This window comes from Sorex araneus, chromosome 4 (assembly GCF_027595985.1).
Source record: "Sorex araneus isolate mSorAra2 chromosome 4, mSorAra2.pri, whole genome shotgun sequence".
NCBI classification, from domain to species: domain Eukaryota; kingdom Metazoa; phylum Chordata; class Mammalia; order Eulipotyphla; family Soricidae; genus Sorex; species Sorex araneus.
The window spans coordinates 125,558,094-125,573,049 of record NC_073305.1 but is presented as its reverse complement, the minus strand read 5'-3'; the positions used below and the strand labels follow the sequence as shown (position 1 = coordinate 125,573,049).

General features: G+C 36.9%; 1 protein-coding gene across 4 annotated transcripts in view; it reads left to right on the top strand.

Moving 5' to 3' along the window:
• Positions 1 to 14,956, top strand: part of FBXL4 (F-box and leucine rich repeat protein 4) — a 69,263-nt gene that overhangs the window by 33,377 nt on the left and 20,930 nt on the right. For all 4 annotated transcript variants that reach the window (XM_055137043.1, XM_004605683.3, XM_055137042.1 and 1 more), the window contains 2 exons: positions 1,293 to 1,537; positions 6,860 to 7,073. In XM_055137043.1, the coding sequence (XP_054993018.1) occupies positions 1,293 to 1,537; positions 6,860 to 7,073 (459 nt within the window). The remainder of the gene's footprint in view (positions 1 to 1,292; positions 1,538 to 6,859; positions 7,074 to 14,956) is intronic.

Below are 14,956 nucleotides of genomic sequence, written 5' to 3'. Positions count from 1 at the left end.
AAAGCTGTTTATTGGCAGTAAGCTAATTCTGAAGCCTCCACGTACTATTTCATCAAATAAAGAACCAGAGTGATAGCACAGCAGGTAAAGTGCTTTTCTTGCATAGGGCCAATATGGACTCTGTCACCTGCAGCCGATATCATCCCCTGGGACCTCCAGGAGCGATCCCTGAGCACAGAGCCAAAAGTAAGACCTGAGGACCACCAGATGTGGCCCACTCTTCCCCTGCAAGAATGAAAAAAATCGGGGCCGGGAGATAGTATAGCTAGGGCACATGCCAACCCGACATTGATCCCTGGTACCACACGACCCCCTCCCCCCAGCACCTCTGAGTGTAGCCCTGGTGGTCCTTGGCACCGCAGTGCCTAAGCAGAGCCACATCCTCCAGGTCTTGCATTGAAGCACGCTGGAACATCTCGGGGTGGCCCCCTATCCCTTAGTACAACTTGGGAGGTCCCCACAAAAAGAAAAGGGAAAAAAAATAAAAGCATATCTTGGGGCTAGTTTGAGAAAACTTTTAAATTAAATATAAAAGTTTTTGTTTTTAATTGTATTGCTTTCATTTTTGGTATTTGCCACTCCGTCACCTGGATTAGTTGTTTTAAATAGCTCTATTTTCTCTTCCTTGGAATTCTCAGTTACCTCTGGGGTTCATTCCTTTCCTGCTTCCCAGCATCTAGTAGTCTCCCCAACAATGACCTCTGTAAAACACAAGTCTGACCGTGTAATTCTGCAGTATAAACCCTTTCAAGGTTCCTCATTGGTTTTAGGGTTAAATCTCAGTTCCCATGTGAGGCTATTAATAGCCCACTCCACAGTACAAACTACTCTTTTCCTTTTACCTTTCACCCCTTAGGAGCTGAGCCTTTTTTCATTTTCAGTTTGGGGTTAGCAGATTGCTTTTGGATCTCAGTGAATTGTCTAGTAGCTATAATAGTTGGGCCTTTGTCGCCTCTCTATCAATGCTGTATAAACAGTCATAATTAGCAGATTTAACAGATTACTAAAATGCACCTTTGCACTTTGAAAAACTGAGTATTGTTTACATTCATGTACATTTAACATTTATGCCTTTACGTGTTCATTTTTACTTATCTCACGTAATGTACAATTTTGAAATTAATGCAGTCTTTTGTCTATGTTTCTTTTCTGAATGCATTATTCTGTTGAGTGTTGATTCATTTCGATGTGAAAATATCGTAAAATATTGTTTTTATGACAGTATATTCTGTGCTTGATAAAAATGATACTTTAAAAAAATCTTAAAGATCTTGGTTTCTCTGTTTTATTAGCTCATTCAGCTGATTTTGAACCATCTGACGCTCCCAGACCTGTGCAGATTAGCACAGACTTGCAAACTACTGAATCAACATTGCTGTGATCCTCTCCAATATATCCACCTCAATCTGCAGCCGTACTGGGCAAAACTAAATGATACCTCTCTAGAATTTCTACAGGCTCGCTGCACTCTTGTCCAGTGGCTCAATTTATCTTGGACTGGCAACAGAGGCTTCATCTCTGTTGCAGGATTTAGCAGGTTAGTGTCACGTCTTCCTGAGGTTATTTTACCAGCAGGCTATATTTACTTGCCATAGTAAAAGTTGTAAGAGTGAATGAATTTTATCATCTTCTTCAGCTAAATTTTGTAGTACTATAAAGAAAGCTCTGCCCTTTACTTGGTGTTTTTTTTTTTTTAATCCCAGTAACTTCCAATAGAGATGCTTTTTTTCTTTCGTATTTTCAGCACATATGATTAACACATTTTAAAAACTATTTCCAAATCAAAATCTACCTCTCTAATGTGATTTGTCAGAAATGGAAAACAATTTATTATAGAACATTTTTAATTAAATCTTAATTACATGTGCAATACATCACCCAAATTTAGAAGCTCATTTAAACTAATTACATTGAAAACGCAATTGCATGCTAAATGGGCGACCACACTTGTAGACCTGCCCAGGTGTTTCTGCTCCTTTCTATTTAAGCATTTAGTTTCTTTGCTATTAAATGTCACCTGTTAAACATTTGAAAGCTTGCACAAGTGCATATTCATTTAGTAACGCCATCGTAATTTTTCTCACGATACAAACAGGTGCTTTTCTCTTAACCTTGATGATGGTTATTCTCATTGTATGTTACAGCATAATCCTATCATTTCATTAAGTTAAATAATAAAGGAATAGAAACTTTAGGGAAATTACCTGTTATTTTTGATTAATGAATAATCTTTTGTGCTGATTTTAAAAGTTAAAAATGGTCTATGGCTCTTTCTACACATGTCCCATTGGATACATTTTTAAGCAGTGCTTTATGAATTAGACATTTGTATATTGAGCTTTGTTTCCCCTTGACTCTGATTATAAAAATAAAGATGCAGTTCAAGAAATAAATATTTGATGCCATTAGATTCAGATGAAGTACTAATGTTTGAAACAGTGGCAATGTGTTCAAAATGCTAATACTGATAGTTTATGCATCAAGGTAAAAAATAAACATGAGTAATAAGGTTTACAGCACATGTTGAAATGATGCCTTGAATTTCTTTGTTTTTTTGCTAGAAGAAGATCCAAGGAAAGCGGTTCTTAGATAAACTGTTACAGCACTATGAGTCAGAAAGTCTTGTTGATTTTTATAGCATGCTAATATAGAATTCTTTTAAGCTATGTTAATTCTGAAGTGAGAATATCTGTAGTAGAAAAGGAGTTCTTTTTGGACAATGTGATTTCAGTGAATTTGTATATAATATTTTTAAAATTTTTTAAATTGCTGGGCTTGATTGCTATTCAGTGGAGCACAACTTACTCTCTCCTTCCCTTTATTTTCTATTTTCTTTATTTGCAGTTTTTCCTTGAGTCGGACTCTAAGAGCAGATGGAACAATTTGTGTCATTATGCATGATTTTCCATGTTAAGGACCTTTGTGATATATTAATTACCCTTACAACTCTTTACTATCCCCCCGATACAAATTTATTGCTTGTGGCCGGAGAGATAGTGTAGGGATTAAGATGCGGCCAATTCTGATTCAGTTTGGGCACCTCATGGTTTCCCAGGCATTGTGTGGGCGCAGTCCCAGGGACTTCTGAGCACCGCCTGGGTGGCCCACGTAATCTCTGGCAGGGCAAGGATTGACCAGCATTATATCCTGGGGCTCCAGCTTTGAACTACTGGCCTGGTTGGCCGGTAATTGTCTGAGCACTACTTGGGACCCCTTGCCTGCTCCTTCCCACCACCCCAAGAATTTATTCCTTTCCCTCAATTATGTGTAAAAGACATGATACAGTTGTTACTGCAGGCTACAGAAAAGTTAGACTTAAGCACAGGGCCCAGAAGGTGGCTCAGTGGTTTAAGTACTTGCCTGGCAAGCAGAAGGTGACAGCATAAGACTCTGGTACCACCTGCATGTGCAGGAATGATTCTGACAGCCTCAGTGTCAGGTCAACCCTGGTGAGATGAAATGAGATGAACATAAATGTCTATTTAATGTATTTTTATGAAAAAGAAAATGACATAGACATTATAAACATAACATTAAATAAATCATTGTATGAATTGTTGTAAGTTGAAATGCTGCATAGGACCATGATATAATGAATAAAATGTAAAGATGACCTTTTTTGTTTCTTTTTTGTTTTGTTTTGTTTTGTGACCACACCCAGCGCTGCTCAGGGCTTACTCTGTGCTCAGCTATCACTCCTGACAGAGCTCAGGGGACCATATGTAATATAGAGGATTGAACCTGTATTATCTCTCCAGATTAATCCTTTTTTTTTTTATTTTTAGCTCATTCTAATGCATGAGAAGAAACATAGGTTGTTAGATAAAAACTTAGAAACTTTTTAAATGTTAGACTCAAGCTGGATAAAGATCTTTTTGCAAGGTTAAAGCTCCAATCTGTTTTCTGGCCAGCAATTTCTCTTCTATTTTCAGTTCACCCAGGTTAGTTGCTGTGGGGCTGTTTGAATAATCACAAAAGTGCATGCATAAATTTAAGTTCTCCATATTTTAGATTTCAGCCAGTGAAACCATAAATCTTGATAGCATTCCTTTAAGCGTAGTCATTTTTCCCATTAAAAGAAGTTTAAATTACAGAAGAGAAAGTCTTTTGGGGTGGGAGATACTGGAGTTTTGCCTGCTGATTGCTGTTGGCCCCCTTCAGTTGACTGCTGAATTGAGAGTCATCATGGCTGGTAGGCAGCCTTCCCAGAATAAACAATAAATATTCATGGCTTGATTATTAATGAATAATCTATGAATAAGTGTGGTCTATTTATGCTCATTACTGTGAGGTAGACTTATTTATAATACTTTAAAGAAAAAATAAGTACAGTTTAAAAACTAGAGACCAGTGATGATGAGCTGCCTTTTTTGAGCAAATCTTCGAAGAAGAGTTTGAGGTGGCATATTTTGTTGCCTAAAAAGCTTTCCTCACATGCTAAAACAGTTGGCTTCCAAAGAACTTTTTAGGAATTTATGTTATTCAAAATAACAGGGAAATAGGTTAAATTGGAATAACAACAACCTAAAACTTAATCAGTTATTAAAATCCTATTCTATCTACAGATTTATGATTTGCAACTTCAAGTACTGCTCATGCATATCATTATTCATTAAAATTACATATATTATGATTCCACTTTTATAATACAGATTCCAACAGTCTTAGATGTTCCTTTGCTTCTCTGCCTGTTTGTACTTTCAGGCTTTATCATATCCTGGTGTTCAAAAAAGACGTAGGATTCTTTCTCTGCTACTATTTTGTTTCTCAAAGAGTTGAATTAATTACCTTTAGCTCCACCTCAGTTGTGTAGGTTTTTATCCCTCTCACTCCTGTGCTTGTTTGCTTTAGAAAATATTCCTCAAATCCTTTCTAAACTCAAGAATTTTCCTCACTTTTTTGGCACAAAGCTACAGTTTATGGTATAAAGAGCTAATTGGCTACTTAAATATTTGTTTAATTGCATAGCTGTGTTTTATAAAGTTGTCTCTTAGATTGTCAGTTTCTGGAGATTAGAGACAATTTAAGACTTTCCTTCTCCCATTGGTGGATAGAACCATACAGTAAAATAGGAATTTTTTAAAGGGCTTTATTTTAGATCACATATATTAAATACTGTTCTAAGTTATTTAGCATTTAAGTTATATTAAGCATGCTTTTTTATGAAACAACAGGGTCAACTAGCAAAGCATAAAGTTAGGATCAGAAGACATAGATATTTATACCGAGGTCTCCTCTTCCCTTTATATGTAGGGCAGGCTGTAAGGATTAGTGCCTTTTATTTTGTGATGCATAATTTCATATTAAATCAGTCATTTATGTGATGTTAATTATTTTAAGGTCCAAGTTGCCATTTAGTAAATTACTTCTTATGTACTTGCATTATGCTAGACAAGTGAAGTCACCTCATAAGGATAAGCAATTTATTTCTCCCTCTGGAGACTTCTTTTTTTCTTAGAGCAGTAGACCTAGTTTAGGATTGTTTTTCTGAATTTAGGTCTTCTCATAATACTCTCCATATTGAGAAATACTTTATAAGAATTTATAACATGGAATGAATAGACCACTAAAAAGTAAAGAAAATGGAGGAAATATCGTTTTCTTTTCAATTTACTTTCAAGTGATAAATGTTGCAGTTAAGATTTAAAATATATATGTAATTATGCATTAAAATAAAACTTATATAAGGAACATTATGAAAAGAAATTAGTTGTATTGACCTATATAAAAAAGCATTCATTACTTACTAGCAGGAAATTCAGAATCTAGAGTGCTAACCAGTACACCATGGAACCTCCCTGTATCAGGGAAATTCAAATCCACTGAGGCTGACATACACATACACTGAAATCACCAGTGCTGGAAGATATGTGGAGAAAAAGGAACCCTCATCAACTGTTGCCGGGAATGTCTTCTGATTCAGCCACTACAGAAAAGAGTATAGAGACTTCCCCCCAAATTAAGGGTGCAGTTTCCATTTCCATGTGATCAGCAATTCCACTTCTTGCCATCTAAACATTAGGATCCCAATAGCACAGACACATTAATTCCAAAAGATATTTGCATCTAGTAGTAGCAGAGTAATAGTAGAGACACATTAGAGGAAATACAGGTTGAATGTAATGAAGGTTAAACGTAACGTTTCTGGGTTGCTGTTTTCAAATACTGATTGGTGTTCAAAATGGTGAGACTGTGTGGTGATGCGCCTGTATATTTCTGGTCTGCTATTTACAGCTGAGACAAGGCTGAGACACAGGTACATGTCTTTTCCAGTGTCACATATTAGGAATAAGGTCAAAATCCATCTTTGACTTAGAAGTTCACTGTTAACTTTAAATTAAAGTTGTCACTTTGTGTGCCATGTTCAGTTGTCCAGTATGGAATGAGTACTGTTTTAGGAGTTAGAGTTTTATTATGTTTTTTTGTTGGTTTTTTGGACCGTATCTGGCGGTGTTCTGGGCCTACTCCTGGCTCTACTCAAGGATCACTCCTGAAAGAGCTAGGGAGATGAATGATTTGTGGTGCCAGGGATTGAACCCGGGTCAGCCATGAACAAGGCAAGTGCCTTAACTCCTGTACTGCCTCTCCAGCCCTACTTTTGTATTATACCTCAGCCCTCTTGGAGACAAGGTATAGGTAGGGAGTAGAAATAAGCACTTTGCCTTCTTAATTTTCTACATCGTAGTAGTTGACATTTACATGCTATGAATCCATTTTTTCAGATTGTACTGATTGAGAGTTTATGTGAAACAAGTTTTATATAAAGAAAGTTTATTCTTTTAAAGGTGTCTTATAGTTGGTATAATTCCAAAGTCCTTATAAAAGTTTACCAAATTAACACAGAACATTGTTTTTACAGATTTCTGAAGGTCTGTGGATCTGAATTAGTACGGCTTGAATTATCTTGCAGCCACTTCCTTAATGAAACTTGCTTGGAGATTATTTCTGAGATGTGTCCAAATCTACAGGACTTAAATCTTTCATCCTGTGATAAACTACCACCTCAAGCTTTCAACCACATTTCCAAATTATGTGGCCTTAAACGACTTGTTCTCTATCGAACAAAAATAGAGGTGAGAATAATTCATAGTTTACACCTTTGCTGGTGTAATACTAGCTAATATTTAGTTGCTTGCAATTGCTCATCATAATGTGATTTTAGATTTTAAATGAAGTTTATGATGCCACCTGAGTATTCGAAAACCACTAGGGCTGATTCAGTCATTTCAAATTATCTGGAATCTATTTTTTTTAATTATAAGAAAAACATTTTCTCTATTTCAAAACTTTTGCGATTTCATATTCCCAGGTAAAGAATAAAGCAGGGAATCGATATGAGCTGAAATGAATTAGGGAAAAAGATAGAGAGTATACAAGAGGACAAGAGGATATTTTCTTTGGAGGAGGAGGAAGTAAAGTGTAATTTATCCAGGACCAAACTTGGAGCTAAAATTCCTGATACCATAGTTTAGGGATCTCAGTAAAGAAAAATGAAATCCTGTCTTACGTGATCTATTTGCTTTATTCACATAATACCTCTAGGATGTCTTTCCAGGTCAGTTCACATACCATGGACTCCTCATTGTGTAGTGGAAGTTACAATATGATGTATTCCTTTTCTCCCCAACTTTTAGAACTTTAGAAAAATAGTTTATTCCTTTTTTGACTGTCTAGCAATGTCATTCTTTTTGTGCTTTTACTTATACGTGCTATTATTGCCAGAAGTTTTAGTAAGTCCTGGAATAGAATTGTGGGTCAAAAATATTTGTCTGAAGGCTGAAACATATGCTTTGCCCACCAGAGTTCTTGTTCAGTCCACTGAGCACCTCCATCTGGGAGTACCCAGAGATAGAGATCCCCTGGGTGTGGGTCCCCCAAATAAGTAATTAATTACAGTCTTTGAAGAGAAATCCTCACCTCTGTTGAATACTTATTCTCTCTACTACCAGCATTTTTCCTCTCTTCTTTGCCTTGAAAATTTTCTGGTCCTAGCTTAGAACTTACTTTCCTTCTGAAATATTCTGTTATTATACAACTAAGACTGGAGTGATAGCACAGCAGGTAGGGCATTTGCCTTGCACATGGCTGACCCGGGTTCGATTCCTCCGTCCCTCTCGGAGAACCTGGTAAGCTACTGAGAGTATCCCACCTGCACAGCAGAGCCTGGCAAGCTACTCGTGGCATATTTGATATACCAAAAACAGTAACAACAAGTCTCAAAATGGAGACATTACTGGTGCCCGCTCGAACAAATTGATGAACATCGGCACTACAGTGCTATACAACTACACTTTTCTTAGAACAATATTAAGCTTAATTTTTTTTCAGAGATTGTTTTTTGGAAGTTGACAAAGATTGTGAACTTGTAGTTTCTTTTGTATCTCCCAGTTTAATTTCCTTTTTAATGTATTTTTTTATTCTGAACTGATAATTTGTTTTCTTTCTTATTATCTGTCACCTTACTCTGACCTATTATGTTTTGTGAAAAAGGAGGCATGATTTATTTTTTACTGGTATGTTTTCATCTGGAATAGTATTTGTTAAAGATTGGCCATTTAATAAACATTTGTTCAATGTACAGGTGAAAGCAACCAGCTTTCTTTTCAGAAAATATAGACCATTATTTTCCCACTACAGTAACCTTTGCCTATGTTAGACAATCTTAGACAGTTTTTTTTTTCATAATTTTGAAAACTATTCTGATTTTATGGTAATCCTATGCTAAGGGAAGCAGAGTTCTGTTTTTAAAAATCATAAACAAACCCTAAACTTTACTGAAAAACACAGAGGTACATAGCAAAATAGAAAGCATAATAAAACTTTTTAATTTGATTTTTTAAAAAAAATTTTATTAGTGAATCACCGTGAAGTACAGTTACAAACTTAGGAACTTTCATGTTTGCATTTCAGTCATACAGTGATCATTTATCCATCCATCCACCAGTGCCCATTCTCCTCCACCAATGTTCCCAGTATCCTTCCCACCACCCCACTCCATCCCCTACTACCCCACCCTGCCTCCCAGCAGGGCATTCCCTTTTGTTCTCTCTCCTTTTGGGTGTTGTAGTTTGCAATAGAGGCATTGAGTGGCCATCATATTTAGTCTATAGTCTACTTTCGGCACACATCTTTCAACCCTAATGGGTTCTCCCAACATCCTCTACTTGGTGTTCCCGTCTCTATCTCAGCTGCCTTTTCCCTCAGCATGTGAGGCCAGTTTCCAAGCTGTGGGGCAGACCTCCTGATTCTTATCTCTACTACTCTTGGGTGTTAGTCTCCCACTCTGTTACTTTATATTCCACAGATGAGTGTGATCTTTGTATGTCTCTCTCTCTTTCTGACTCATTTCACTTAACACGATACTTTCCATGTTGATCCACTTATAGCCAAATTTTATGACTTCATCATATCTAACAGCTGCATAGTATTCCATTGTGTAGATGTACCAAAGTTTCTTTAACTAGTCATCTGTTTTTGGGCATTCTGTTTTTTTCCAGATTCTGGCTATTGTAAACAGTGCTACAATGAACAAACAAATGCAGATGTCATTTCTATTATACTTTTTTGCCTCTCTGGGATACGTTCCCAGGAGTGTTATTGCTGGGTCAAATGGGAGCTCAATTTCTAATTTTTTGAGAATTGTCCATATTGTTTTCCAGAAGGGCTGAACCAGTCGACATTCCCACCATCAGTGAAGGAGAGTCCCTTTCTCCCCACATCCATGCCAACATGGATTGCTTTTGTTGTTTTGGATGTGGGTTAGTCTCTGTGGTGTAAGATGATATCTCATTGTTGTTTTGATCTTCATCTCCCTGATGATTAGTGATGTAGAGCATTTTCTCATTTGTCTTTTAGCCATTCAGATTTATTCTTTGAGAAAATTTCTGTTCATTTCCAGCCCCCATTTTCTGATGGGGTTGGATGTTTTCTTCCTGTAGAGTTCAACCAGTGCCTTGTATATCCTTGATATCAACCCCTTATCAGATGGGCATTGGGTGAATATCCTTTCCCATTCTGTAGACGTAAACAGTTTTTTTTTAACCATTTTGATACTTCAATTTCCTCATCTCTAAAATGGAAATAATGAAAAATACAGATTTGGCACCAGAGAGATAGTACAGGGGGAAGATCGCTTGCCTTGCTTGCTACTGATACTCTTGATCTCCAGCACTCCTCACAAGTGACCCTCACAAGTTACCAACCAAGAGTGACCCCAGAGCACAAAACCAATTGTGGTCCTTGAATACTTCTGACAGTGGCCCCATACCAAACATCAAAATCCTATACTGGAAATGTTTGATTATTTATGTGCCAGGCATTGTTCTAGTCACTATATCTTCAGCAGTATCTTAAACAGGTAACTCTCCAAGAAGTTTGCTAATTTTATGGGGTTTTTTATTTCATTTTACAGCGAGTAGTCATTATCACTCTTTTTTATATTTTAGTTAGATACTTTTAATTTTTAAGCCTTCATTAAAACATTTTTGGTATTTATCTTTTTATCCTTTTAGTATTAATATAATGACTTATATTGAATTATATTTTATTCTCAGTGTCATCCTTACTTGCTTTTAGTCATCAAAAAGATTAGTAAAAAATTTTTTTTAATGGCTTTTTGGGTCACACACGGCGATGCACACGGGTTACTCCTGGCTTTGCACTCAGGAATTACCCCTGGCAGTGTTCAGGGGACCATATGGGATGCTGGGATTTGAACCTGGATTGGCCGTGTGCAAGGCAAATGCCTAACCCGCTATGCTATCGCTCCAGCCCCAAGATTAGTACATTTTTTAAAAATTAATAAATTTATTAATTTTGGAGATTTGGGCCACACCTCTCAGTGCCCAGGGATTATTCCTAACTCTCCCAGGTTGGTGCTCAGGGATCACTCTGGCAGGACTGGTGGACCATATGTGGTGCCTGGGATGGCAGCCAGGTTTACGGTGCACAGGCAAGCGCCCTACCCACTCTGCTGGTCTCCAGCCTCATAATCACAGCATTCTTATGGTGCATCATAAACAATAATGACAAGCCCTTTTAGCTACACTTAATTTATTTTCATAAAAATGAGTCTGTTAAAATTTTCTGTTTGAAAAAATACTATTTTCAGTTGTATCTGGAATTGAACTTAAAGCCTCACACGTGCATGGCAGTGCTCTCTACCAATGTGGCACATCCCTAGCCCCTCTGTAGAAGTTTAACTCATTCAATAGACTTTCAAATACTGGAAATTTTTTATTTTAAAATAATTTTAGGCTAATAGTATGTACTTCTATATATATAGTTATTTCCTCTACTTCCTGAAGTAGAAGGTACATTGTATCTGCAACCTGCTGAATTCTTTCTCTCCCAAAATCCTGTGATGAAGTCCTAACTCATGTACCTTAGAATGTGATTGTATATGGTCTATCAGTGGTTAATTAGGGTTAAATTTGTTTATTATGATGATCCCTATTCAAATAGCTGGTGTCCTTACAAACAGATTAGGAAGACCATACGAAGACACTGAAAAATACCATATTTAAGCCAAGAAAAGGGAATCTGCCTGATACAGAGGTGGGAGGGGGTGGGGGGGACATGGGAGGGATACTGGGATCATTAGTGGTGGAGAATGGGCACTGGTGGAGGGATGGGTACTCGGATCATTGTATGACTGAAACGTAAGCATGAAAGTTTGTAAGTCTGTAACTGTATCCCATGATGATCATGAAAAAATAATTTTTTTTTCAAAAAAAAAGGAAAGGAGTCTTAGAGTATACTAATCTTGTTGGCTCCTTCCCTTGGACATCAGATCTCCCGAATTGTTTTTGAAAAATCTGATTTTTAAGCTACAGGCCTATGGAACTTTGCAATGGCAGCCCTAGAAAACTAATACTACTTGTATAGGATGGCATAAGAATAGCTTTCGATGCATTGCATAAGAAGTGATGTGCGCTTGTTAATAGGATCTGGATTCCCATTAGAAGTTTGAACCCATTTACCTTTTCTTTGTTTGGTAAAAAGTCCTCTGGAGTAGGAGGTTACAGTGGGGCATGATAGGTAGCTCAGTAAGAATGTCATTCTGTTGCTTAGCAGCAGGCAAGAAAACCAAGAGTGTTTTTTAAAAGTTGGAGTTATAAATGGAACACCTGCATCCAGTTTTGATTGCCTCACTTCAAGAATGATAGAGCATAAATTGAAAGAATCTGAAGAAGTGAAAAAACTGATTATAGGTATTGAAGGGAACTAGTATTTGACAGTAATCTGTAAGTATGGTTCAGCAACTATTTACTTGGCCGACTAGGCTGGGACGACAGTTTCAAGAACCCCACTACCTTCATCATGAGCAAGAAGACAATAAAGGTAGTTGATCTTTGCTTCTGTTGGATATCAGCAGTCTCCTCTTGTTTTCTATTTTTCTGTGTTAATCAGAGTCTTTAAGCAAAATACATACTACAATGTGTCGATGAAGGCACCTAGTCTTTCCTACAAATGATACATGTTTAAAGCTATTATATGAAAAGGGTATGATTTGATTTAGTGCCATAAATGCTTTCTGACATGTTGTTATGGAGGTCTATCTCAAAAACACATTATATTGGTAAGTAGAAGCAAGGATGGCAGTTGTTTTTAATAGTGCCAGTACAAATCTCAGATTGTAACATCAAACTATGACAGATGAAAGGGGTTAGCCTCTTTACCGAGTCAGTGCTGCCAAGAGAGGAGAGGAGAAACTAAAATGAGAAAAACATGATTAAGTCACCTAAATTGACTAATGCAGTCTAATTGTCACCTAAAATGTCTGTTTTCAACAGATTGATTTAGCTAGATTACACAAAAGATAATAATACATTCTTGTTTTAAATAGAATCCAGTTAAGATTTGTAATAATTTACATTTATTAACTGTCATATTATGGGCTGGAGCGATAGCACAGTGGGAAAGGCATTTGCCTTGCACGCGACCAATCAGGGTTCAATTCCTCCATCCCTCTCGGAGAGTGCAGCAGGCTACCAAGTGTATCCCACCTGCATGGCAAAGCCTGACAAGCTACCTGTGGCATATTCAATATGCCAAAAGTGGTAACAAGTCTCACAATGGAGACGTTACTGGTATCCGCTCGAGTAAATCCATGAGCAACGGAATGACAGTGATACAGTGACAACTGTCATATACCAAAACTAACAGATTTTAAGTATTTGATGCATGTTTTCAGGCAAGAATATACTCATCCTTTTCTATCTTGATTGGACTTGTAGGTAATTCGGAAGAAAACTGTGAGGGTTTTTGGTGGTTGGGTGTGTGGGATCTTAGGTTCCATCAGGATCCAGAAGCCTGACTTACCAGTCCAATCATGAGGAAGACCCATCTTTTATCAGACTTGTTATCAATCACACTCATGACCTGTTCAGTGATTTTAGATTCTCACTGAGATTAGTTGTGTGAGTTAAATGTGTGAAGGCACAAACACAAAACAGGTTGGTGCCTCCATCTTAAGAGGAAGGGAGGGAGTGCTTCTGAAGAAGATAAAGCCTTTGCACCATTGTATTCTCAGCCGGACATCATTTAGTTGTACGATGCAAACCATCATTTGCTTCAAACTCCTCATGAGCTTCCTTGACAATCCATTTTGTACCTCTCTGACAGAAACATTTTCTTCATGTATTCTATAAAGTTACTGTCCAATCCAACTAGTGTGCAAACTGCCATGGCATTTTGACTGTAGGTCTTTGACACTCATTATCAGTTAATTAGTTCAGTTTAGTCATTTGTCAACAAGGGTATTCTCAACTATTGTTATAGGAAATGTTTACCATAATAGTACATAGGCTCTGAAATGAGACCTTGGGGCAGAGTTAATGTGTGTGTGACTTACTCTTTGATTCTCTAAAACACACATTTTTTTAAATTTTAAATTCTGACCCTATGCTGAAACTCATACTATAGAACCAAATTTCTGAGTGTTGTGTTTTAAACACAGGAGGTAGGTTTAGAGTATTCTTCCCTCCCCCCCCCCAGGCATATATAAAGCTTTATTTATATCATTTATGGTATTTAATCATTAGGGGAGGCCACAAGTGGCTCAGGAGTCAGTCCTCACAGTGATGGGGACAATGCAGTTTTGGTGATCAAACTCGGGTTTCCTGCATTTGTAGCATATGCTTAGCTTATTCAGCTTTAAGGCCCTTTTTAACGTTTTTTCAGAAAAGTCTGATTTTTCTCACTGCCATATTGGTTTCAGAGTGGTAATTAGGTGCCAGTACATGGCCTATAACTTACATATGTAAACTGTATAAAGCAATTTATAGTAAATATTTTATAATAAATCTCTACAAAGTAATTGAATTTAAATATTCTGGAATGATTATTTCTACATGCAGTTCATTTCTTGTACTTTAAGTAATCTCAAAATTTTCAACTTTTTTTTTCTGTACTCAATACTTCCCTAAATAAGTCATTATTTCCTAATGACTTTGGGACACTGGGACCAAAAAGAAGAGAGAAATTTACAGATGTGAATCATCTTATTATATATAAAAAAAAATTGAGCCACACTTGGAGGTCCTCAAGGGTTATTCCTGACCCCTGGAGCTCCTCATGGGGACCCTCTATAGTGTCCGGAATTGAACAGGGCCAGCAGAATGCAAGGCAAGTACCTTAACCCCAATGTCTTTAAGTCCTTACTGTATTTTATTATATTTAGGTATTCTAAATTCTGATAAGTGGTTGTGTACTTGTTACACATATTTAGGAATTTGTATTTAGTGAACATACTAAAATCCTTTCCCATTAGTAACAGATATTGCTATGTGTTAAAAATATATCATGATCAGTGAAAGTACATTGATGTGACAAGATGATATCAATAGTCTGTTTAAGCTAGTATATGTCTAATATATAAACATTATATTTCCCTTTAACATACTTTCTGGGAACCATGTGTCAGAGTATAGGATACTGATTAGGAGCCCTGCCT